This window comes from Aotus nancymaae, unplaced genomic scaffold (genome assembly GCF_030222135.1).
Source record: "Aotus nancymaae isolate 86718 unplaced genomic scaffold, 86718_ANA_hifiasm-v0.15.2.pri h1tg000002l, whole genome shotgun sequence".
Lineage (NCBI taxonomy): Eukaryota > Metazoa > Chordata > Mammalia > Primates > Aotidae > Aotus > Aotus nancymaae.
This window is the reverse complement of record NW_026988413.1, coordinates 38,755,424-38,782,264: the sequence shown is the minus strand read 5'-3', so window position 1 is coordinate 38,782,264 and position 26,841 is coordinate 38,755,424. Positions and strand designations below refer to the sequence as shown.

Sequence of the window (26,841 nt, the reverse complement as noted above, 5' to 3'; positions counted from 1 at the left end):
AGAGTAATGCTTGTCAAGTACATAGGATAAATATTAGGTTTAAAGGCCAAGATACTTATAAGTATTTATAGGATTAAGTGAGGTATAAAATAATATTTAGTGTCTCAAAGGATGAGAAGGAAGATAGTGTTGTGGTCATCCCACAAAGGAACTGGAACTGCCCAACCAAAATTTGGTTCAGTTATCAAAGCTAATATGACACAAACACACACATACACATACATATACACATACACCTCAAGATGGTATGAAAAAGTTTATTACTCATATAATGAGGTCTTCTGAGAAAAGCAGGCCAGGCTCCCAAGCAAGTCTAAAAATGGATTGAGAGAGCAGGGAGGGAGAACTGACTTGGGGTTTATGTGGTGGAATAGCATGGCTGGAGAGAGAGTTCTCTTGTGTAAGCTGGGGCTTATTTGGTTTGAATTTCTCAATAATGCAAAAGTTGGGGCATCCAAGCATCTCATCAGCTTCTTTAGATGTGGCTTGAGTTGCCAGCAGGCAAATTCGGCTGTTAGTATTTTGTGTCCTAAGACATCTTGCCTAATCTGCAGTCAAAGTTTTTCCTATTTTTTTAGAAGGTGTATAATTTTGGCTCTTACACTTAGCTCTGTCATCCATTTGAGTTGATTTTTATATATGTTATAAATTAAAGATTAGCATTTTCTTTTATTGGTATTTATTGATATACAACTGTTTCAACACCATTTGTTGTAAAGATTATATTTTTCTCCATTGAACAACTTTGGCACTTTATAAAAAAATAATTAAGCATGTGTGAGTGGGTTGATTTTTGAACTCTGTTCTGTCCCAGGATCTGTATATTTGTCCTTGTGCTAGTACTACCTTATCTTAATTACTGTAGTTTTATAGTAAAGTCTTTACTGTTAATGCCAATTCTACAACTTTATTCTTTTCACAATTGTTTTGGCTATTAGATATCCTTCGTATTTCCATATAAATTTTGGATTCAGCTTATTAATTTTCATAAAAAAGAAGAAAAATGCTACAAAAATTTTTGATGGAGATTGCATTGAATCTATAAATTATTTGGGGGAGAACTGACATTTTAAAAATATTGATTCTTCTCATCCATTGACATGGTACACCTCTGTGATTTTTAGTTTACAGGGTACACATCTTACATACTTTATTAAAGTGCCCATAGATATTTCTTAATTTTGATGCTATTATAAATATCTTTAAAATTCAATTTGCTGGTATGTAGAATTACAATTTATTTTTATGTATTGATCTTGTATCTTATGATCTTACTAACTTATTAGTTTTAGCTGCTTACTTTTAGATTCCTTAAAATTTTTGTAACATCAATTACATCCGCAAAGAAAAATTTGCTACTTTTTCATTGTGCAAAGTTTTATTTTCTTTATCTTGTCTATTTGAACTAGCTAGAATCTCTAGTACAATGATGACTAGAAGAGGCAAAAGTAGTCATTTTTGTCTTATTTCTGATCTTAGGGATGAACATAATGTTAGCTGTGTTTATTTTGTTTTTATTCATTTGTTGTTTTTTTACAGATGCACTTTTCAGGTTAAGTGCCTTCTCTTCCTGGTCAGTTGAGAGTTATTTTTTAATCACAAATAAATGTTAAATTTTGTCTTATGTTTTTCTGCCTGTATTGAAATGTTCATGTGTTTTCTTCTCCTGTGTTTCATCTTTGTTTTAGAAAGATATTTTTACTAGATATAGAAGTTTTAGGTTGACAGTGTTTTTAGTCCGTCACTTCAGAAATATTTTATTTTTTTCTGCAGAATACAGTTTATGATAAACCTGAAGTAGTTCTTTCCTATAACATGCTTTTTTTCTAGCTACTTTCAGGATTTTCTGTTATCACTTAGTACTTCTTAATTACAAATCCATGTCACAGGAGCATCCTAGAAAAATGCAGAGGCGGCTACCACAAGCATTTCTCTAACTTTATTATTGATTGACATTAGAGTCTTTGCTAATTAGTGTAATAAATGTCAGAAATGAGTTATTATTGGTGAAATTAGTGACTTGACAGCTTACTGGAAGTTAGAAATATGGTCTCTTTGGTTAAATAAGTATTCAAGTTCTGTAGCCTGGCTAAAATATTTTGAAGACACTCTTGAGAGAGAATACAGCATAAGCATCAAAGGAACCCAAGCACCTTCTGCAAGGGAGAAGGGGGTTGGTGGGTATGAAATAATGGAGGTGGAAAAGGAAGACCAAAAAAGGGGTTGGGTAATGCCAAAGCCTGAAATACTGGGAAATATTGGAAAACATGGTTCAAGAGAGAAGCTACTCCATGGGTGCTGGCCAATATCCAGAGCAAGAGGCCCTGTTTAGATGTTCAGGACCCCCAAGGATACAGTGTTTGCTAGCTGATTGCCTATACTTTCCACAGTGCCAGTTCTATTTCTTTGTTTTTTGCCCTCCTATTATCCACTTACTCCATGTAATGTGACTGCAGGAGTTCTAAAAGCCTACATGATAGATTCCTATGGTGGTGAAGGAGGTGGTGAGAGTGAAAAACTCTCACAAATTTACTTGAGAGGAACTTGAACTGAACTCGGGTTCTTGGTTAGGCTAGGACACCACCATTATATCATGATGATCGTCATGATGATCATCGTATTTTTATAGTTCTTGTCAAACATGTATCTCCTATAGTACTTGTATATGGTAGTACTAGATATCGGAAACCAAAAGAAATGCGTAAGGTATGAATGGACTTTGCCTTCAAGCAGTTGACAGAGTTTGGTTGGTAGCAAATACATGGAACATTTTTTTCCCCCTTAAAGTTCCTGGACTCAGCTAAGACAAGCCAGATGGAATATCTCTTTACCAAAATGCTAAACTTCAGCCTGTGCTGCCTTGTTTCCCCTCGTGTCCGCTTTTCTGGCTTTCAGCGCATCTTTCTCTTGGCTTTGTCGCTCTCCACTTCCTGTTCCAGCAGGTCGTTAGTCACTGTCCCCCTCATAACAACATACACGTGGGATATCACCCCATGTTAAAAGCCCAGATCCTCAATCGTATCTGATTCTTTCTCTCTAACTAAATGCAGGGGTTCTGATTCCATTCCCTCAGCATTTGGGCAGGAAAATAAAATCTGAACTATTTGAAATGTGCCTGATGAATTATAGAAGAGTTCAGGAGTTATAAGCTACCTTAGCTCCAAGTTAAAAACCCAGGTGCAGGGAAGGGTCGCATGGTCAGTGATACAGATCACTCATGGGCAGCACAGGGAGGAGTTTCATTACTTCAATTCTCTATTTACCATAACACAAAATAATGTATCACATTTTAATAAAACAAGAAATAAGGAAGAGAGGGATAGCGTAGCAGGCACACCACACCTTGCCTCTCAAATTACACCACACAGGGGCTGCATACTACACTAGTTCCAATTTCATTACTCACAAAGCCAGTCTTGAAATCTCCTGGTAAATTGTCGGGAAGTTCTGAGTAATAAACTGGTTTGATAAAACCAACTCATGCTGCTTCTACCTCAAAAAATATTTTGGTGGAAATATAATAATATTTGGACATAAATACCCCTTGAAGGATTTGTTAGGAAGAAAATAGAACATTGTTTAGGTCCCTTAGCACAGAAACCTAGAAGTCAAATAAACTTGGTCAGTCAGTTTTCTCTTCCTAAAGAGAATAAAAGGCCCCAAATGAATGGGTGGTCACCATAGGAATAATTCAGCTCTAAGTCAGAATAAGTTGAATAGCCGTGTGCTATGTTTATTTCAGAAAACCAAGCAGACACACCAAAAAATCCAGATTAAAAGGGAAGTCATGTGTTTAAAGAGCTTGTTGACTTCTTAAAAACAATAAAAGTTCCTGCATAGATTTTGGTTAGGATTGCTTTAAATCTGTAAATTTGGGGATTTTCAAAAATACAATGCATTATTATTATTACTATTTGAGACATAGTCTTTCTCCATTTCCCAAGCTGGAGTACAGTGGCACAATCTCGGCTCACTGCAGCCTCCACCTCCTGGGTTCAAGCAATTCTGCTTCAGCCTTCTGAGTAGCTGGGATTACAGGTGCCCACCACCACAAATTTTTGTATTTTTAGTAGAGACAGGGTTTCACCATATTGGCCTGGCAGGTCTAGAACTCCTGACCTCATATAATCTGCCCCCCTTGACCTCCCAAAGTGCTGGGATTACAGGCATGAGCCACCGTGCCCGGCCAATATATTATTAACCATAGTCACCATGATATGCAATAGACCTCTTCAACTTATTTCTCCCTTCTGATTTTTTTTTTTAAGACAGGGTCTAGTTTTGTTGCCAAGGCTAGAGTGCAGTGGCATGATCTAGGTTCAAGCCATCCTCCCACCCCAGCCTCCCATGTAGCTGGGACTACAGGTGCATACCACCACACCTGGTTAATTATTTGTATTTTTTGTAGAGATAGGGTTTTGCCATATTGCCTAGACTGGCCTCGAACTGCAGAGCTCAGGCGATTCACCTGCTTCAGATTACAGGTGTGAGCCCCCACGCCTAGCCTCTAACTGAAATTTTGTACCCTTTCAGCAATACCTTCCCAGTCTCCTCTCCATTCCACTTTCTCTTTCTATGAGTTGATATTTTTTAAAGATTCTGCCATGTAAGTGAGATCATGTGGTATTTGTCCTTCTGTGTCTGACTTATTTCACTTATAATGTCCTCCAGTTTCATGCTGTGGACGAACATTATGTGCCATATTTTCTTTATCCATTCATCTGTTGATGGACACTTAGGATGATTCCATATCTTGGACATTTTAAATAGTGCTACAGTAAACATGGGAGTGCAGATATCTCTTTGACATACTGATGTCATTTCCTTTGGAAATGAAATATCCCTACCAGTAGAAGGATTGCTGGATCCTATGTTAGTTCTATTTTTAATTTTTAAAGGAACCTTTATACTGTTTTGTACAATGGCTGTACTAGTTTATATTCCTACTAACAGTGTACAGGGTTCACTCTACATCCTCTTCAGCACTTATCTTTTTTGATAATGGTTATTCTAACAGGTGTGAAGTGATGTCTCCTTGTGGTTTTAATTTGCATTGCCTTGATGATTCATATTTGAACATTCTTTCACATCCCTGTTGGCTTCTCTTGAGAAATATCTATTCAGCTCATTTAATTGGGTTGTTTTCTTGCTATTGAGTTGAATTTTTATATATTTTGGATATTAACCCTTATCAGCTATGTGGTTTGCAAAATTGTTCTTTCATTCTGTAAGTTGCTTCTTCACTTTTTGGATTGTTTCCTTTGCTGTGTGATGCTTTTGAATTTAATATAATTTAATCTCATTTGTCTGTTTTTCCATAAGAAGAGTTGCTAATGCTGTTTACCCTGGCCGCTACATACCTTGATCCCTGAAGACCCTTCCTTGAACCATTCTGTTCTAAAGTAATCCTTCCACAATCTTTACCAAGTGCTCTGTATTACCTTGCTTTATTTGCTTCATTTACTATCTCAGCCCTATGAAGATGAAAGTGCCTGGCATGTCTTAATGCTTTATTCCTAGTCCCTAGTAGATGTTACTTTAATGAATAAGTAAGGTTTGAAGTCACTCTGAGCATATGTGAACATTTGAATTAGCTCAGGAGAGATATATTCTTGATTTCCTTAAATTACAACTGAAATAACTTTTATGGTATGTTTAGCTTATGCCCTTACTATAAGGTATCAGGATTTATAGAAACAGCTGGCAGGATTTTTAATTTTTCCATTGGTTTCCTTTCTGGGAGGCAGAAAAACCCTCTGAATTTTTACCATGATGACATTAAAGCCAGAGATGTTAAGTGTCATTGTAGTCAGCTCCGTGGCCAGAACCTGAGCTCACGACTCCTGATATGAGTGCTTCACCATGAAAGGCAGACTAGATATGGCACGTAACTGCACATTTCTTCTCAGTGTGTTTCCCAGTCTTCTCTTTCAAATTAACACTTAATGGGCATCTTGATACACAACTAAACATATTTATTCATGGTCAAAACCAGGCAAATAGAGGATATCTATTCACTCATTTTTTTCCTTTGACACCTGCAGAATGTTATCTGAATAAAATGATTTTGCAAAGGATGGGATAGAATTTAGAAAGCTTCACATTACTTCAGAGAGTGACTTTTCTATAATGGGTCTTAGTTGTTAAGAACAGATGCCTTAATAAGGTGATGTCTAGGGCTAGTCAACTGAATCTAATGTTAAGGATTAGCTGCTCACAAATATATTGTATTTGTGAAAAATTGACCTTGTTTATCAAAATTGGCTACTTCTACTAATAAGTAGCTTTTATGAAATCTACTTGTTTTCCGTTTTACATAAGCAACTACAAAATTTATTAGTGTATTTTGGAGAAACTCTTAAAATAGAATGAAATTGGAAATTGCTAACGTTGCTACAGTTACTAATTTCCAGTTAGATATTTCTGTGAATTAGTTGTTTCATACACTCATGGTTTAAAATTCAGCTTTCATAATATAGTTGCCAGTATTTGTGGATTATTACAATTTGAAAAGATTTTTGAATACCATGCCTTTTTAAAAATTTTCCTCTCTGACCTTTATTTCCGTTCTTCCAACTCTGGGCTTAGTTTGTTCTTTTTTTCTAATGTCTTAAGGTGTGCTATTTAGGTTATTTGGGATCTTTGTCATTTTTGGATGTGTATTACCATGAACTTCCCTCCTAAACTGCTTTTGCTGCACCCCATAAAGTTTGGTGTGTTTCCATTTTTGTCTCAAGATATTTTTAATTTGCTTTTTAATTTCTTCATTGATCCATTGGTAGTTCAGAAGCATATTGTTTAACTTCCATATATTTCTGAATTTTCTGAAACTTCTTACTGATTTCTAATTTCATACCATAGGTCAGAAAAGGTATTTGATATGATTTCAATCTTTTTAAAGTTAAGTCTTGTTTTGTGGCTTAATAATGACCTGTCTTGGAGAATGCTGTGTGTGTGCTTGAGAAGAATGTATATTCTGCTGCTGTTGGATGAAATGTTCTGTGTATATCTAAGTCCATTTGGTCTAAAGTGTAGTTTAAGTCCAATATTTCCTTATTGATTTTTGTCTGGATGCTCTGTCAATTATTGAAAGCAGGATATTGAAGTCTCCTACTGTTATTGTATTGCTGTCTGTCTTTAACTTCAGATCCTTAAAATGTACTTCATAGGGAATACCACAAAAAGTTCTGAGAAATCGATTACTTATTTTATGAATGTGTGAGGCAATTAGGAATGCTTTACTGTGTTATCTTTTTTAACACTCATGGATGACCTGTAGGTTTTTTTTTTTTTTTAATACTGAGAAAACTGAATAAAAAAGATTGGCTGCACACGGTGGCTCATGCCTGTAATCCCAGTACTTTGGGAGGCTGAAGTGGGAGGATCACTAGATCAGGAGTTCAAGACCAGCCTGGCCAACATAGTGAAACCCTGTCTCTACTAAAAATACAAAAATTAGCTGAACATGGTGGTGCATGCCTGTAATCTCAGCTACTTGGAAGTTGAGGCTAGAGAATCGCTTGAGCCTGGGAGGTGGAGGTTGCAGTGAGCCGAGATTGCACTATTGCACTCCAGCCTGGGTGACAGACTCTATCTCAAAAAAAAAAACAAAACAAGTCGCATGCCACACAGCTAACAAATGGCTGTGCCTAATTCATCCCCAAGGCTGTTTACCATCAAAGACCATGTGACCCCTCAATGCAGCCCCACTGCCACCCCTAGGTGCCATTATAGAGTATTGACTTTCAAAGATTTTTGACCATGTCCCACAGTTATACTTTGCGTCACATGTACATACATTCCTACAACCACCTGATAGAAACTGTCGCAAACAGTTCTTGTATTGACAGTGAGACAATAAAAGATGACTCCGATATTTTCTAATTTTTAATGCTAGTTGTAACTCACTACATCGCTATAATGACCCACTGGTAGGTCTCTACCTGTATTTTGAAAGCCCTGTTCTAAATGTCCTCTTTAGACATCTTGTAGTCTGCCATCAATTACAAAAAGTGTACGTGTTGAATGTTACTGACAGTAACATGGATAACTTACTACAGGTCATCTTAATAATGCATTACAAATTTGGTTTTGTTCTCTCACCTCTAGTTCTTGAGTACACTAATGGGATCTTTATTTTCAGAAAGGTGCTAATATAAAACACAATGCCTTGGCACTAACAAATCAAATTAGATATAATCTAAGCAGGTGTATGTAAGCAGGAAATAAAACACATTAGAGCTACCTGAATCTAGATATTATCTATGATTTTGAGAGCATTCAGTTTTGTTCCCAAGATTAGTGAATCTCCACTAGACATTGTTTATTTTAAGATATGTGCAGTTTTGTACTAGCAAGACAAGGCAGGTGTGTGTACTTCATTGTAAATAACTATTCTGGCCAAAAAAAAAACAAAAAAAACCCGCTTTCAATGACTTTAGGCAAGTAAATGATTCTTGGTACAAAATTGTACTTTTTTGGTATTTATGGAAAAAAAGGTGTTTTAACTCAGAGAGCACCCAATTCCTGGTGCTCCATTTAAGTATTTTTAAACTAAGATTATTCTTCTAATAGGGTTGAGTCTTGTTGTGAACAGCTAGTGAAATATTAACATGGAGGGCAAGTTTTATTAGCATTTACTAACTTGAACACAAATTATTTGTTATATAGACTACAAAGAGCTATAGATAAAATGTACAGCAAAATTATTTCACTAAATCAGCATTTTATTTAATGTCAAAGCATCTTAACTGAGTTGTATAAGTAATTTTGTTTGTAATTTTAGAAGTAACATTTCTAGAAAATATCAGTTTTACCAGTTCTGGAAATAATATTGAAGGAATTAATTCTGAATTAATTTATTGAAGCATTTATGTAATTTATATCCACTTAGGTACAAAACTTTTTGTAAGAAAGATAACACTTTTATTGCATTATAATTTCATATTTTACAGGAGTCATAATGCAAACTCATAAGCATAAATATATACATGATGCTATGAAATGGCAATGTAACCACTAAAAGATTTAAAACATAAAATTAGAATTTAACAGGCAAAATACTTAATATGGCTTTTAATGGAAAATAACTGTTTAGAAATGATTTGTTATTGCCCCATTCTAGTCATTCCCCATCAAGTGAACATAAAATTATGATCTCCATTTAAAATGGCAAATGTTATCTAAGCCAAAGTTATATGCATTTTGTAGCATGTATGCAATATGATTTGTGGACTTCCTTAAATATACATACATATGTACATATATACAGATATACAGTACACAGACAGTTCTGTTTTAATACCCCTGAACATCTTGATTAAAACTATTACAATTTTTCTATTATAAAACTACTTGAAAAGTTGGCATAACTTCTTGGTATTGAAGTTCAATCCTACTGAATTTTAAAAAAAGCAACAAAATGTTGGTTATAAATACATTCTTTACAAAAAAATTGAATAGTGGTCCCGCACTCATAATTTATATTACAGTGAAAACATTTTATTCATTTAAAGGTATTTATATCTTGTTGTCCTTGGTTTCTGTGTGAAATAGAGGAAGTTAATAGTGAGAATATTGTAGGCAGGCCTATTTGTTAGGTTTTTCTAGGTGTTCATTTTTGTGTAAGTTCCAATTCTCTTCTTTTGAGTTGTTGTTGATTTCTATTTGCCTTGTATTACTGCTGCTGCTGCTTCTTTTGGTGTTCTGGGAACACTGGGTGACTTTACTTCTAGGAACAGGAAGAAAAGATTTAACTCTTGAAACACCCAACTCAGTCTTTGATTTACTGTTGCTGCATTCAGTAGTTTGATGGCTGCTGAGAGGACAGACCTCCTGTAAGAGAAGAGAAACCAAACAAGTTTATCACATTTGCCATTGTTATTGTCAATGTCGTCACCAGCTTCTCCTGTTATGAGCCCTACCCCTGCCTCCTCTTTGTGTCTGAGCAAATGCACAGGAGTTTCTCTCTAAAACTATAGATTCTCATGAAAAAATAAAAAAATGGAGAGGAGAAGCTGAATAATTAATTTCCTGTAGGCTACTGCATGATTTTCATTAATCCCTTACTGGTGTTACAAAATTCCTAAATACAGGAGTCAGTGAATCAAGTGCTAAAGTATCGATCTCTTTACTAACAGAAACTTCACTCAATTACAGGCATGAGGAAATCACCAAATTGGAGTATCCAATTTGTAGGCGGCTCTACAAACAAACTGTCACCTTGGGTAAGTCACCTAACTTTTCTACTTTCATGTCTTAAAAATGAACTATTAATAATCAAATAATTTGGAGACATAAGAAAAACTGGCATAGAGCAGAAAACATAAGAGAAGCATTCCTTCCCTAGCAGAGTCTGCACTCTAGTGCATCTATGATTAGGTGGCTCAAGATCTTCCATACTTGGAAGCTGCATGTTCTCATTTCTCCAGTGTTTCAGAAGTCCTATGATTACCTGGTCAATGTCTCTCATTTTGTCCATGAAGAATCTGAAAGCTGGATAGGTAAGATGTCTTGCCCATAGTGAACGAGTGGTGAAGCTGGGACAAGATCTCAGGTCTCCCAACTTTCACTCAAGGTGTTTTCCCCTATATTGCATTAAATTCTGCAAACTAACGTGATATGACTCCTACTAAGTGAGCTGCTCTGAATGCCTCTGAAGGAGTTGACCCTGATAATGTCCCCTCTCCAAAAGTAATAATGCGGCCTAACAGCCATATAACCATTGAAAGATTTAAAACAAAATGAAAACGTAACAGGCAAAATTTAGCCTCAGCTGTCAGTTGCATTCTCCTGGGAATCTTCTTACAGGAGTTGCTGTCAACCTTGACCATGACATTGGAATCACGTTGGAGCTTTAAGAGTCCTTGGCTGGGCCCTATTCCCAGAGATTCAGGTTTCATAGTTCTGGGGTGTGGCATGGACATACGATTTTTAAAAATCTTTCTAATATGCAGCCAAAGTTGAGAACCCCTAGCTTAATTCCTCAATATCCTTTTTCTCCAGTGACCAATTAAATCAGGGGGTCCCCAGCCTCCAGGCTGTGGACCAGTCCATGGCCTGTTAAGAACTGGCCCACACACAGCAGGAGGTGAGCCAGCATTACTACCAGAGCTCTGCTACCTGTCAGGTCAATAGCATTAGCTTCTCACAGGAGTGCAAACCCTGTTGTGAACTGTGCAAGTGAGGGATCTAGGTGGCCCACTCCTTGTGATAATCTAATGCCTGGTAATCTGAAATGGAACAGTTTCATCTGGAAACCATACCTTCTACCCAGATCCATGGAAAAATGTCCTCCATGAAATCAGTCCCTGGTGCCAAAATGGTTGGGACTGCTGTCTTAAAAGGTACCATTTCTCTTAGCCCTCTATGTCACACATTTGATGATCTTTCCTTCAGAGTATTTCAATGATCTCTAATTAGATATCTCCCAAAGTTCTTTCTTTAGCCCTCATTTATCTCCTGTATCTAAGAACTGATTTTCACCCTACTAACTCATCTCTATGTCCAGCCACACTTCCAACTCTTTCTAAAACTGTATTTATTGCATTTCTTCAATACTACTTATTTCCTGAAGCCATTCCTCTGGTCTTATTACTGGTTAATGCTGCTCTCCCAGTGAATTTAGCAGGAGACCCTCAGTTATCTTTAGCATCTACCTCTCTCTCTCCTCCTCACCAACCTAATCCAGTGTTACCCACAAAAATGGGCAGAGAATGACAGTGGTATTGGTGCAAATAGGAAGGTAAGGGATAATTAAGTCCTCACTAACTACAGAACAAGCCCCAAGCTTTTAAGCACGTCACTAAAGTTCTTTTAAAGTTTGGCTCCAATCCCCTTTAAGTCCCATTTTTCCTTTATTTCCTGCTATTAAAGTCCTAATAATTCTTTGAAGCCCAACACAACATGCCCATTAAACTTCCCCCAAATCACCAAAGTGACATCTCTTGGTGTCAGATTTTCAGACTCAGCTAATCTTAAAGGGAACAGCAATGTAACTCTAATACACACTTGGCTAGAGGTTTGGGGAAACATAAAAGCACTGAAATATCAAATATGTAATAATAAAGACGGGACAAATATGGGGTCCAGAACACCTGCATTTGCAGGGAAAGGAAAATGAGAAGCTGAGACTGCAAGAAGCTAGCTTAGAAAGGCAAGAGCTTCCTGACAAAACAAAAAGCAGATGGGCTCAGTTTTAACGACATCCAAGGAAGCCTGGAAAAAGGCTGAGCCAACGTCTGGTGAGGACCCACATCCAAGTCCATCCTTGTCACCTCCATGTGTGGCTGATGGTAGGTTAAGGGTGAATCTGTTTAGTATGTTCTGCTTTTGCTTTATAAAGATGCTTATGCTTTCAAGTTACCAGAAAGAAAATGAGAAGTTAAATTGCTTGTCATGAGTTGTTGGATGGTGAAAGAGTCACATACTGAGACATAACTGTAAAAACAGTGCAGGTAACATGATCGAGGCTAGAATGTGAGGAGGCAGGATGAGAGCATGGAGAATCACCTGGGCTTAGTGTGAGCCACAGCAATTCTAGGCCAGGCGTGCAGAATAGAGCAAGTGACCGATGTACTGCATCCTGCCTGAAAAGTGTTCCTGACACCCTGGAAGTCAAGACTAGGAGGTAGCGGAATTTTGGAGCAGGAGAGTTAAGGGTGTTTAATGCTTCCTGGGATAAAACCTCCACAGTCTGTATTAAATGTATAACGTTTACTATCTACATTGCTGTGCATGTTAAAGAAAAACTCTAATTTGTATAGGAAGGCACTGACCTAAAGTAAGTTTTATTTAGCCTTTAAGAATTATCGTTAGAGCAATTCATTCAGTGCAACTCATTCAATATGCAGCATCTGCTAGAAGCTAAGAGGATACTATAAGTTCTCTAAACGGGAAACTAGGGGGCAGGAGGAAAAGAAAAATATATAAGGAAGATGGCAGTGGGGGTGGCTCTTTAAAGAGGCACAGGACTGACAGATGGAAAGAGAGGGTTCTGTAGGGGGGAGTGAGGGGTGGGGGAGTAGTAAATTACATGTAAAAAGAAACTTGTAAAAAACAAGCTACATGAAGGCATATCAACCCCTCTAAAGATATATTTGGAAAGAAAGAAATGGGTGGAAAATGAAGATGACAGATTAGAGCTATACTTTAGAGTAGTGGGTCTCAACCCTGGCTGCACATAAGAATCACCAGGGAGCTGTAAGAAACCCATTGTCCGGGAGCTGTAAGAAACCCATTGTCCAGGCTCTGAGGATTAAAAAAAAAATCCTCAAGTGGATTTTATCATGCAACCAAAGATGTGAACGTGTGCTTCAGGAGGATTTACATGAAAGGAAAACATTCATTAGCATTCGTTCTTCCTGTTGCTTTATGTGTATTTGTTTCTAATTTAGAAGGCCAGCTAAATGCCACTTGATTCATAAACCCAATTATACTCCCTTACTGTTAGAGCAGTGAGGAGTTATATTTTGGCAAATAATAATAAAGAAAGATAACTTACTCATTTTTGTTTTCCAACAGATAATGATGGTTGCAGGCCCCCTCTCCAATGGAGGCATTGCCAGCCTTCTAACCATGAAGGAGAAAGTGAGCTCGACTAACCCAGGGAGGTAAGAACCTCTAAATGGAGATACTTCCTGATGACAGAAGAAACCGGGCATCTAACCAAGAAATACCAGCTGAGTAGAAGAGAAAAGGAACGAGCCAGCCAAGGTTTCAGAAGGCTGCCAACAGTACTACTTTGCCCTCTGCTGGCAGTTTCTGAGAAAAACATCATCTAGCTTTTCAGGAAGAGTAGGAGACAGTGGTCCTAATCCCCACATCAAATTGCACATTTAAATAATAACAGTGTGTGAGGGTTTTTTTTTTTTTTTTTGTATAAGAGTCCAGATAGTATAAAAGTACCCGTTTTAAAAAAGATCTTTTAAACAAAGTTGCCCTGAGCTTTGATTTTCAGTACTATTATTTTGTGGACAGTACCTTATTGTAGCAACCTAATATGGTCCTGTGACACAGAAGTAGGGGTATGACCATGTTTCTCCATTAGACATTTCAACAGCCAGTCTCTACCAGTCAACAACATTTTTACACAAGAAAGTGATTTGGCCCTGTGGGGAAGGTGGCTCACTGTTCCTCTACCTGGATCCTCCTGGCCCCTTCCACTGACCATGTTCCACAAGGAATCCTAAATTCTTAGGTCCTAGAGACTGACCTCCAGTCAAGCACAGCTCAGGGCAAGCCATAAATCCAGGGGCAGTGAGTTGAGGCTTTAAAGATGGTAAAGGGATGGGCCCTGGACAAACCAGAATGCTCAGTGCTGACTCCAGGCCACCTCCTTAGGTCGTCATCCAAATTTTGCTGGGCTTCTAAATTGTTTCCAATTGAACAAAAAAAGGGCAGACATTATGGTAGAGTGAGCTTGAAAGCCATGCATTTCTTCACAGGATATCATGTTAAATGTTTTGTATTAGGGCTCCCCGCCATGCAGATTCCCACACCTGCTCCCCACAATGCATGCAGCCCATATAGTTCCACATGTAATAGCCAGGATCAAAACCTAACGAAGCAGTGAGGGGGCAGGGCTGTGGGGCCCAGTGCTGCTGGGTGATCAGATAAGGCTTAATAACTTAATAGTCTCACTGTGCTTACTTTATAATCCTGCTATCTGCACCCCACCCTCCCACCCACACACAGGTCTTTGTAAGCCACGCTGGGAGTAGATGAGAACAGGATGCAAATGGCAATCAATCAACATGGTTTGGTGAACAAACCGTATATTACAAAGTGCTTCTGTGAAGTCTGCATCGTCACCGCATAACTAATGGGTGAGATGTTTTTTATTGTTTCTGCTCACCTGGGAATACCAGGCTGTGCTAGCTCTTGCCATTTATTAACCAGTTGATAATGGTTCAGTGCTGTAGTCATGGAAGCTATTTCAAAAGGTTAAGGAAGTCTATTGGAATCCTGGTTCTTCTTTTAGTTGCCATTCAGACTTGTTTTCAAAGTCGCATTGAAATGTAATACATGTTATGAAAAATCAGGATAAGATAAAATTGAGATTTTTTTGCAATGTATAAGACCTTTATGCTATCACTCAGTGCTTTGCTTTGTTATAATTAACTCCAATTTTCTAAAATGCAGGGAATCTTAAAAATACATGTAAAAAAAAAAAGGGAACCACCAAGATGACCAAAGTTTTGTTAAAGGAGTACCCTCCTCATCCACAATTTTGTTTTCTGTGTTTTCAGTTAACTTGTGGCCTGGAAATACACAATTCCTAAGTTTGCAGGCCGTTCTAAGTAGCATGATGAAATCTTGCACCATCCTACTCTGTCCTGCCCAGGATGTGAATCAACTTATCCACATTATCTCCAGCACCCAGTTTAGTCCCTGGGTTACTGGATTGAAGAAACATATATAAACTTTGGTACTATGTTGGGTTCAGGCATCACCTGAGGATAGAGCAGAACTACTGTATTTCTAGTTTTGTCATATACAAATGAAAAAAAAAAAAAAAAAAGGAGAGCTCAACAGGCACCCAAAATTTTGGAATAAAATTTTAGGAATCAAATAGAAGGGAAAAAAGTAATGCTTTTCTATGTCATTTTTTCCAAATGTTCTATAAAAACTCTATCAAGATTAGAAAAACTAATGAACACTTTTACTTTTATCACATTTTTCAGTTCTTAGCTTTGGTTTAAAAAAATAACTCTGTGATTCACACTGAAAGATGCTTTGTGAAGTCAATTCCAGAGCAATCCTCCTTTGCTCATTTTGGGGAGAAAAGGACACTTACCTTTTGTGACACTGGCATTCTCAGATTATTAATAGTTGCTGAAAATACAGGGTTGTTTCCAGAACTATCAAACATCCTTAAATCATCCCTGGAATCAGCAATCTGGAAAATACAGAATTTGCCCAGTCATATCTCCACAGTCACACTGTGTATACTCAGGGCACAGCTAAATGGCAGAGAAACTCAGAAATATTACCCTTATCCTCTTCCCTGCCCCTCAAATCCTGAACTGTTCACATGAAATACTTGAAGTCTTTATGTAAAACTGACAGCAAATGCATGAGAAACATCCTCTAAGGGAAAATAATCCATGTGAAAAGTCAAAAGAAGACCAGAAGACGAACTCTCTAAGAAAAAAAACGTTACTTGGCAAGTAAAGAAAGGATATAAAATTTGCAAGATTTTAATCATTACCTTACTTTTCCAGTGGATACATATTTTGTTTCCAAGAAAGTTAAAAAAGCTAGTGAATTGTACTTTGTTGTAGATATTATGATGACTCAAATAACACAGTTGAGTGTTTCAGGGGAACCCGAACAAGTTTCAACCACTTTCTTATGCTCCCTTTCAGGCAAAAGGCATCTATCAATCAAGGCAGCTCAGTGAAACCTGCTGCGGATACCAGAGTGAGTGCCAAAACAGGTTGAACTTGATGCATGTTTTCTTTGAGATTTCAGGTCACTGGTTTCCATATTTGGATCTCAAATTTCACAGCTTAAAGATTATGATGATATGCATTATACAAGCTAATTCCTTTTCTTATTTGCAAAGAAAGTTGTTGCTTGATCTGTAAGTCTGCTGTGATGCTTGTACTTTTCTTACTGATAGATGACTGAGATGCCAAAGTTAGTTAGGAATATGGAAAGGAAAAAGATCTGAGGAAACTGAAATTTAGGCTCATATAAAAAGCTGCCCAGGCCAGGCATGGTGGCTCACGCCTGTCATCTCAGCACTTTGGGAGGCCGAGGAAGGCAGATCACCTGAGGTCAGGAGTTCAAGACCAGTCTGGCCAACATGGTGAAACCCTGTCTCTACTAAAAAATACAAAAATTGGCTCGGCATTGTGGCGGGCACCTGTAATCCCAGCTACTTGGGAGGCTGAGGCAGGGAGAATTGCTTGAACTCGGTGGGTGGAGGTTGCAGTGTGCTGAGATCATGGCACTGCACTCCACAGCATACAATTTTAACCTCAGGTCTAGAAGGAGTATGGATAGGCAGGCTTTACAAAGTAGAGCTCTTTTACTGTCAAAATAGTATTTCGGAAGAAACAGCTTTTCTAAGCAACGTGAGGGATGGTTTGATTTGGAGTATTAACCATGCTATTCAATAAGGAATTTCTTTTAGGAAATTGTGGTCCCCCAAAAGTCTCCCAGCTGTTGGGTAGAGCCATTCAATGCCCGATATTTGTACTGCTCACCTTGCTGATATCAGACTCAGACTTGCTGGAGCACATGCTCTGAAGTTCCTTGACAAGATCTGCTTCATCATCTGAACCCAGAGAGAGTCTCTGATCCAAATTCAACGTCAGTGATACATCATTCTCTAAAGACCTAACACAAAGTTCAGAAAAATGTTTTTCAAAGTGAGAACAATTCCCAATTTGGAAATCTAGACACTGTACCTTTTCTAGGATTTGGTGTGGGGTAGGGAAAACGTTTTTAATATCCTTTAAAGTATTTCATAAATGTCATTTAATGCAGCAACCCACTCCGATACCCTGAGATTAGAATACTAAGGTAAGAAATTTCCACAGGATTTTGATAACTCCTACTCAAAACTTCTTGATAGGATAGAATTTTGTTTCACAAAGACATTCACTTTGATGTCCAATATTCCAGGCCAAATAAAACTAAGATGCCAAACACTGTGGCATAGGGGACAGTGTGATAAAACGGGACAAACACGAATTTCAAAGTTGGCTCTACTGCTAACTAGCAGTATGACCATGCATCAGGTTTTTTCCCTCCTTAACACCTTAGTTCCTGGGTTCCCTGTTCTGTAAATAACCCTTATGTGTACATCCTAGGGTTACTGGAAAAATGATACAGGCTGTTGCATGTCATGGATGTAGCAGTGGTCCTGGCAGAAAATAGCAGGCCATGCGGTTTCCTTCATCTCCCCCTTCTCTCTCTCTTCACCCTCTCCTCTTCTGTAATGCTACAAACCAGAGGACAGGATCCTAAATGTTACCTGCCAAGTGACAGGGTGCACAATTTATTGTGCTATCACGGGGACCTATTTACAAACTGCCTAAACATTTCTATAATCGTCCAAATCATCCTTTATATATCAGTATTTGTAAGCTGAAATAGTCAACTTCTTAGGAACAATATAATAAATTATCACTGTAACTATATAGCACTTAAAACTAGTCATGCTGTTTCTGTAAATCTGTGGAAAAGTCATCTAATGACTGTCTAAAAGTTCATAAATGCATAAACAATTTGATCAGAAATGAAATCTGTAATATTTCTAACCTTATTCAACAAATTATAAGCAAAATAGTGTTTATATTAATCTTAAGGAACAGTTTAGATGTCATCCACGGATACCATTCATTAGATTTCAGTTTAATATCAGCATTTGAATGACATCTATTACTTTTCAAAAAATTATTAACAGCATAATAGTCATACAAATAATTGAGAATATGGAACATTCAAAATAGTAATTGAAGTTACTTGATTTATCTTTGTTTGCTATGAGTGAAATCTGAAAGGGGGACTTACTTTTGTTTTGACAGAGAAGCATTCCTGTTACAATTCAGCTGTGACAGGGTCTTATTTTTTATTCCTGTTAAAAAAACAGAACCATTTTCAATAGATCATTGTCCCTGTGCATCTTGAACTCTGTATTTAAAAGAAACAGACTGTGGACTCTCCAACACTTTCATACTGTCCTTGGGTTAGCATCCATGACTTGAGGAGACTTTTCCCAGGACAGAGGCTCCGGGCATAGCCTCCTGCACAGGCATTGTGGGAAGGTCAAGGAATAGCCAGCTCCCTCGAGTACATTTTGATGGAACTTGGTACAACTAACACTATCTGAATCTCAAGTCAAGAATCCTGAACTTCGCTTTTATTGATGGCCCTTCTCTCTAGTCAAGTTCCTAGTTCCTTAGGCCCTTGTTCTCAAAGTACCTAAAGATTTTAATACCTGCCTTTTGGTGATGGTAATCACCCTTTCTCTACCTTTGTGTGCAATCCAACATTACTATGTAGTCAGGCATAGTTTTTTATATGTGGCATTAGCCATGCATTTGTAGAAATAACAGCTTTTGCATTATGCGGTAAAGAAAATATGAACAGTATAGAAAAAGTCATGGAATTTAAAAAATGCTGAAAATCATATCAATGTCTTATGAACTGCAGATTATGACCTAATTAAAAAAAAGAGAAAATAGCCTGTATTGCTTGCTGTAGGTATACTGATTTGTATCAGTTATATACACACAAATGCAAAGGCTTGTGTATACAGGTTATGGTGTAAAATGTATTTCTCACTACGGTTATGGTCAAAGTTTGAGAAACACTCAATGTTATAAATGCATTAAAAGACTTAGTTGCTTTTGAGTGAATTATAAAATATTAATATTGCCAGCACAAGTTTTCTCTAAAGAATGTTTTTGAAAAGTAAATATATCCTCATTAAAAGCAGATCAAAGAAAATCACTGTTGAGTTTCTTTACTCCTACTTTCGTCATTATTGTCCCAAAGCACCAACTAGTGGCTTCTACTAATTACTACATAGCACACAGCCTTGGGCGCAGACTGCCCTAAAGGCCTGGGATCTGACATCACTGGCCTTTCTGTTTTAGGTGAGGAAGGAAATGGGCTGTGTCTTTATAAAATTTTATGAGCTTCCACAGTGATCTGCATGCAAAAGGATTCCTGTGTTGGTATTTTTTTTAAAACAACCAAAGTCACCTCAACCATTGTAATACTCATATATGCAATGCAATTATTGGAAAAATTTACCATTATAAAAATAATGAGAGGCATTGTCAGTCATGGTTTTTAACCCAACTACTGACTCACGAATTATATACTCTGTAAAATTACCTTTTAGAAATCTCCTAGAAGTCAGTGTAAACTCTTATAGTTTTATTCTGTCAAAGAAGTTCATGCTTTAAGGAACATAACATTTGATATCAAATAGTTCTAAAACTAAAATTATTAAAATATAATTTCAAATCTATTCATCTTTTTCTTTTTACATTTAGCATAATATAGTTTTCTGAGCTAGACTTTTCCATGATACTGCTTTAAATTCATATTCATTTTGATTCTGTTTGTCCACTCTAAAGCATATATCAACAACACTTATTAGCTCAAAAAGTTGATCTTAAACTTTATGTAGAGATTCTAATAAGCTTAGAAATGACACAGTGAAGAGCCTCAGTGGGTTTCCAGTTATTTGAGTGCTCACAGATCACTGCATGTCTAACAGGATTAGGGTGGCATGGACTACAGAAAATAGCACTGGACTTGCAAGAGCCAATTACAGAACCCCACATTTCCAGAAGAGGCAATTTGGAGCTATCTAAGGGTTTCTGAACCTCAGTGTTGTTCTCTGTAAATGGAGATCATTGGGTTTCTGAACCTCAGTGTTCTCTGTAAATGGAGACCATTGTCATTGTCTTAGAGCTTTCTTGCATACCGAAAGGATGAAGAGCAAATGAAAGGTATAATCCTTGCTACAGAAAGTCATCTGGGGGGTCTATACTAAATTGGTGGGCTGGAGTCTAGTGACTCTCCCTCCCTGAATCAAACCCTCTGACAACTTTGGGAAGTAATGACAAGCTCTTAACATCAAAACAGTATCTTATCAATATAAAATATTTATCTTTTTAAAATTATAAAGAAAATTCATTTTATTCCATAAATTTTCATTCAGTCACTTAAAAAAGGGGGTCACAATTTGCTATCATGCACTTGGGGTAATTAAAGAACCCTAGCATATATTGATAGGCTTAAAAAACATTAAACTTCTATTAAAATTAACAAAATACAAGCTTAAGAATGAAAATATACTCAAAACTAAAAACAACTTTATGTTTTAAAATATATAAGATTTTAAGCATCTAATTTAGAAACCAGCTGCTATAAAGTTGGCATAAAATTCCACAAAACAAATACTTTGAGAAGGGAGGCACATGAATTATATAATCTGAAGTCCACAGTGCATAAGAGGTGGATTTTTTTTTTTCATTTTTATTCCAATTTGGATTTCATTTGGGAAGGACATTTATAATTTATATAATAGCTGATTATCCTATTATCAATGCCAAAGGGAATAGGTCTAACACAGGAAGATACAGATGTGTTATATCTTCTTTGTTAGAATGAAAGCTTACATATTTATTTTTCACATGATGTCCCATCATATGAAATCTGTCTAATTTATTAGAATATAAACTCTGAAGGCAGGAATTTTTTTCTTGAGCCAAGCATCTTGCTATGTCACCTAGCTTGGAGTGCAGTGGCGTGATCTCGGCTCACTGCAACCTCTGTCTCGCAGGTTCAAGCAATTCTCATGCCTCAGCCTCACAAGTACCTGGGATAACAGGCATGTGGTACCATGCCCAGGTAATTTTTGTATTTTTAGTAGAGACAGGGTTTCACCCTCCTGACCTCAAGCTATCCACCCGCCTCAGCTTCTCAAAGTTCTGGGATTACAGGTGTGAGCCACCGTGCCTGTCCAGGAATATATATATTATATATATATATATAACCACTCTGTTTCCAGTGCCTAGAACAGAACCTGGCACATGGTACACATCATACATAAGAAAGAAATGTGTACACCTGATTCACCTGGAAAGGCCTTAAGTGGGTATTAAATATGTCTCTACATATATTTTTTTTAATGTAAGATTAACTTAGGAGTGACATAATAGGAGAGAAATATGCCAATGATTTTATTATACAATAATGCGATGATTTTATTATGCAAATTATGAAGAGCAAGAAAAACAAATTAATAAATGGCCATTAATAAGGTGAAGATTAATTTTGGAATTCTAGTTTGAAAGTGGTATTTTTCAGGTAGGGATCTCCCATATATTTTTGAAAATGTACCTTCTATATAGTTTATTCTAAGAAAATGTGCATTGAAATACTTAAACTTTGTTTTGCCAAATGCAGAGTGGATAAAAATGAAAGCAGGTTTGCTTTCAGACACTGGACCGGGAATGTCCATCTCCTTGCAGGCAGCATGCCAACCCCTGCCCCTTACCTTCGGTGCTTAGGTCTGGCTTATTCCAGGTGGGTAAAGAGAAGCGGCTAGACTTCCTGCGAGGACTGGTGTTCACCCTTCTCCAGGCACCACTCTCTCCTTTCTTCTTGCTACAACTGTTATAACTGGAAACTATGGATAAAGGGAAACTTCCTCCTTTGAAATCAGCTGTATGCTGTTCTAGCTCTGAAACAACATGAATCACAACAGGGATAATGCAGTTTCCTTGATTAAAGTAAAATACGTTTCCATTTCTCAAAGATATGGACTCTTCAAAATCATGCACTTGTTTAATATCCAAGCTGGGGCTTTGTGAACCAGCACAAACTTTACTTAGAGGTCTAGAATTCAAGCATTAACCAGTAATTAAATTCACAGTTCTGGAACACTGCTATAAAATGTATATTTTTCTAATTACAAAGAGAAGATAGCCAGCTCTCTAAAAACAACTTTTAAAAGATATTTTATAAGGGTGTGAATTTCCTCTCCTCTCTGCAGAAACCCACATACCTGCTCTAGGGAGGGGACAGCCATGCAGTACAGCTTTGTTTAGCAAGATGCTGAGAGCAGCTTTGACCACAGCCTGCTGTCCTTGGCTAGGGTGTCTTTTAGCAGTTGTCTGCCCAAAGCCAGGTTGTCTTTTCACAGAAGCTCTTGACAATATTGCTTCTTGAACTCTGGGTGTGATGACGCCATTCCACAGCTTAGACATCCATCTAGCAAGAGAGGGGCCGATTCATCCCTTAGGAGCAGGCTTCTCAATAATTATACACAATTCTATGAAAGGACAGTTTGAAGACTATGGGGAAAAAATGTGTTTCTATACATATGCTACCTTTCCCAGGTAGTTTTCAAAGAAGTGAAATTATCCAATACAAAAGTAATCTGCCTCAAAAATACAGTGTATTTCAAATGAAACTGATTGTTTACATGTATCTCTCAATGCAGAATCAAAGCTTGAGTGCTGAGTGAACGAACGCATGAACCAATACGTGGAAAAACAGGTAAATTTAAAGACTGAAGAAATCTGGAAAAAAGATGTCCTAACAGTCCATGTCTAAATAGCTTCAATTTCTTTGTTACATCTCCTTAATAAGGTACACATATATTGTATTTTAATATTTCTGAAATTGGGATACTTTTTTTTTTAAGACAGAGTCTCGCTCTGTCATCCAGGCTGGAGTGCTGAGGTGTAATCTCTGCTTACTGCAACATCTGCCTTTTGGGTTCAAGAGATTCTCGTGCCTCAGCCTTCCATGTAGGTGGGATTACAGTTGTGTGCCACCATGCCTGGCTAATTTTTGTACTTTTAGTAGAGATGGAGTTTCACCATGTCGGCCAGGCTGGTTTCGAACTCCTGACCTCAAGTGATCCGCCCTCCTTGGCTTCCCAAAGTGCTGGGATTAACAGGCGTAAACCACTACACCCAGCCTGGGATACAATTTATAATCACTGGCAAATTAAATCTACCTGTCCTAAGGCAAGGGCTCACTGTAGCACCTGGGTGGACTGAGTTCTATAGAGAGATAGGGATCAAACAGCTATCACCTCAGGTGGACTGTTTGCATGAATAGCCATAAACGGTGGGACTTCAGCCCAAATTTGCAGCACTCAATGCCAATTAAAATTCTTTCAAAAAAAGATTATGCTTTGTTGCAGTATTTAAAAACACTTACATGATTAAAGGCCATAGAAACAAAACCACATCACCCAGGTTAGGAATGTTTTCAAAGCTATTGGACATTGCATATAATGTCCGAGAATTGTCAAACACTATGACCCAGGTATTAAGCATCCATCTGTTTTAAGTTTCTCTCTTAACATCTAGGGCTGTGTAATCAGGGGGAAAAATAAAAGTACGATAGGGAACACAGACACAATTCTGGTATTCTACAGCATGAATCAAAATTATGCAGTTATTCCTAAAAGTGCTAAAGGTATAAATATGATAAGCTGTGGTTTGAAAAAAAAAAATCAATTCCTTAACTTAGCCATTGGTAGACAAGTCTCTGCGGCATTTCTGCACATCTGGTGTCAGGTTTTGTTCTGGACTATCTTTTCAGTCTTGGAAGACAGAGATAAATGTTTCCTTCAGGAGCAGAGGGCAGAATTGTTTCCTGATCAGGATACTAAAATAACATCTTCTTCCAGGGCCAAGGATCAACAGAGTTGCAGCATCCCTCTTTAGAAGCCTTGGAGGGATGGGAAGGGGGTCTCCACTGCTGTGAGGCAAAATCCAGCATCCACATGGGCTACTATGTATCACCCTGTGGGACTTCAGGGGTAAAGGGAACCTACGTAAAAGTGAAGCTCAGGCTGCCTGCTGTGCTGTGGGTGATGAAGTCCTGTGTCCTTAACCTAGCATCCTGAACCATGGCAGGCTAACTTGGTAGCTTGCAAATAAGGTAAAAATCTTGGAAGCTCCACAGTTCTTGACAAAGACTATACTCCATATAGGAGAGGTCAAGATTGGTTACTAAGAATCCTGAGACTCTGGATATAAAAAATAATTTAATTGAGAGAATAATGAAGAAAGTGGTAATTATATCAACAACTATTTATTTTGTAGCAAAATTCTAAATATATATTTAATATGGTAATTCTTCCTTTCCCTCCAATTAGCTGTTATAAAAATGGTGGTTTGTCTTACAATAAAGAAGATATACATATATTTTATAGAGACAGGGTCTTGCTCTGTCACCCAGGCTGGAGTTCAGTGGCTTAATCAAAGCTCACTGCAGCCTTGACCTCCTGGGCTCAACTGATCCTCCTGCCTTAGCTTCCCCACTCAAGTAGCTAGGACTACAGGTAGTGCATGCCACTATGCCTGGCCACTTTTTTTGTTTTTTAATAGAGCTGGGGTCTCACTACGTTGCCTGGGCTGATCTTTAACTCCTGGCCCCAAGTGATCCTCCCCTCTCAACTTCCCAAAGTGATGGGATTACAGGCATGAACCACCATACCCAGCTGAGAAGATATTATGTCTATCTCCTGCTTTCCAAAATAGACTTCTGCCCATGACACCAGAAACTGCAGTATCAAATGTGCTTGCTGGTCACAGAAGCATTATTAAGCTGGATAGTGACAATTTTTTTCTCCTTTCATTTTTCTCCTGATTTTCTATTTCATTAACCTTATTGTATATATGTCTGTTCTCATAAGCTGCTTCAAAGGAAAACATGGTAGGTACTGAACATATGTCCCAATAAAGGGAGAAGCTTTTCAATTCATTAAAAGAAGGCAGGTTTTTGGAGGGTGTGCATAGAATAATTGATGAAACTTCTTATGTGGTACCTCATTCAGGAGACTCTGCATAGCAAGCCGAACATGACTTGGATGAGAGTTTTCTAATGGAGAAAAAACTGCCACCTAGCTCTTAGCAAAAATGCAGGTGCCTTAGGAAGGAAGCACGCAATAGACAAGCTGTGGCCGTCCTCTGAAAGAGCAGAGAGCACTGGCACTCCACGTCAGCGACAGGAGGTGGCGCAAGGCAGCCTGGACAGCATTCTCACTCTCAAACATCCTGAATTGGCCATGTCTCTATCATAAGCAGGAAAACAAGGAAAAATGGCACTTACTTCACTGTCACTTGGGCATGTCCAGGGACTACAGGACAAGACAAGAAATACTTTGGTCCAAGAAGTGCTTCAGGTGTGCCCAAGCGGGCCAGGCAGGAGTTAAGCTGACGCCAGACAGACAGAGCCCAGTCGACAGTCTTGCACACAGGATCGCAGGGAGGAGGCACCTGACCTCTGAACTAGAGAGGCAGGGAGGTGGAACACAGGAGCTTGGTTTAGAACATTTTGTCTTTAGAAGCCCGAAATTAAAAATATAATACTTCAAATCAAAACTGAAAACTAGCTGAATCTTATTTAACTTTACTTGGGATGGCTGAAGGACAGATAACACATACTACTGGTTGTGCAAATGTGTTAGTGTGATCAGCATTTTTTCTCCTTTAACTCTCACTAGGAGCTTGAGTTAGGCATTTTTACCCCATTTTGTGTATCAAGACCCCGAGCCAGGAAGAAAAAACAACTTGCCCAAAGTCCCACAACAGGGCAAAGCCAGGGCTAGAGTCTATTTATATTTTTTATTAAGGTATAATTGACAAAAATTATACATATTTGTGGTGTATATCATGATGTTTTGATGTATGTATATACTGTGAAATTATTAAATTAGGCTAATTAACATATCCATCCCTTCACATACTTATTTTTTATGGTGAGAACATTTAAGATCTACTCTCTGCAATCTGCAAGTATATATTAACTATATAGGGCTTATCTTTAATAGAGAAATAGGATATAGCATATAGCTGAAATAACAAAGGAGTCATTTGTCACATTTAAAATGAATTCAGTAATCACTATTAAGCTAAAGAACTTCCTCTTCGTCCTCAGGCTTACCATTTCTGAAGCTCTCTGTTTAAGCTTCACTTTCTTGGTCAGCCAGGGCTGAAAGAACAGGCTTAGCTTTGTGGGCAGCTGATAGAGGGAGAGGAGTCTCTCCAGCTGTCTCATCAAGACCAATGTAGAGGAAGGAAGAAGGAGGGTAGAGCTCTCATTATAACCGGTCCCCAGGAAAACATTACTTTTTTCTGGGAAGACTGAATTATTCTCTTAATGACTGTCTAATAAACTCCTTCTAAAGATCAGACTGTTAGACATTGTAGCAGAATCACATTTCACAGTTCCTAAAGGCAGAATGTAATCTGCCTTTCCTAAGGACCTGAACAAACAGGTGAGCACCCCTTCTCGCCAAAGTACAGATGTTGTTTATATGAAATTTCTTATTTTGCAAGG

The 26,841-nt window shown here is 37.8% G+C and overlaps 1 protein-coding gene across 9 annotated transcripts in view; it reads right to left on the bottom strand.

Moving 5' to 3' along the window:
* Positions 1–8,705: 8,705 nt before the first annotated feature.
* Positions 8,706–26,841, bottom strand: part of CTTNBP2 (cortactin binding protein 2) — a 165,931-nt gene continuing 147,795 nt past the window's right edge. For 8 of the 9 annotated variants that reach the window (XM_012476405.2, XM_064374111.1, XM_012476406.2 and 5 more), the window contains 7 exons: positions 25,612–25,790; positions 22,544–22,749; positions 22,034–22,219; positions 18,526–18,589; positions 17,214–17,346; positions 15,797–15,898; positions 8,706–9,834 (listed from right to left, as the gene is read on the bottom strand). In XM_012476405.2, coding sequence (XP_012331828.2) covers positions 9,589–9,834; positions 15,797–15,898; positions 17,214–17,346; positions 18,526–18,589; positions 22,034–22,219; positions 22,544–22,749; positions 25,612–25,790 — 1,116 coding nt within the window. In that variant the 3' untranslated portion in view covers positions 8,706–9,588. Of the gene's footprint in view, positions 9,835–15,796; positions 15,899–17,213; positions 17,347–18,525; positions 18,590–22,032; positions 22,220–22,543; positions 22,750–25,611; positions 25,791–26,841 lie in introns of those variants that run through there. The other variant, XM_064374102.1, reaches the window with a different exon arrangement.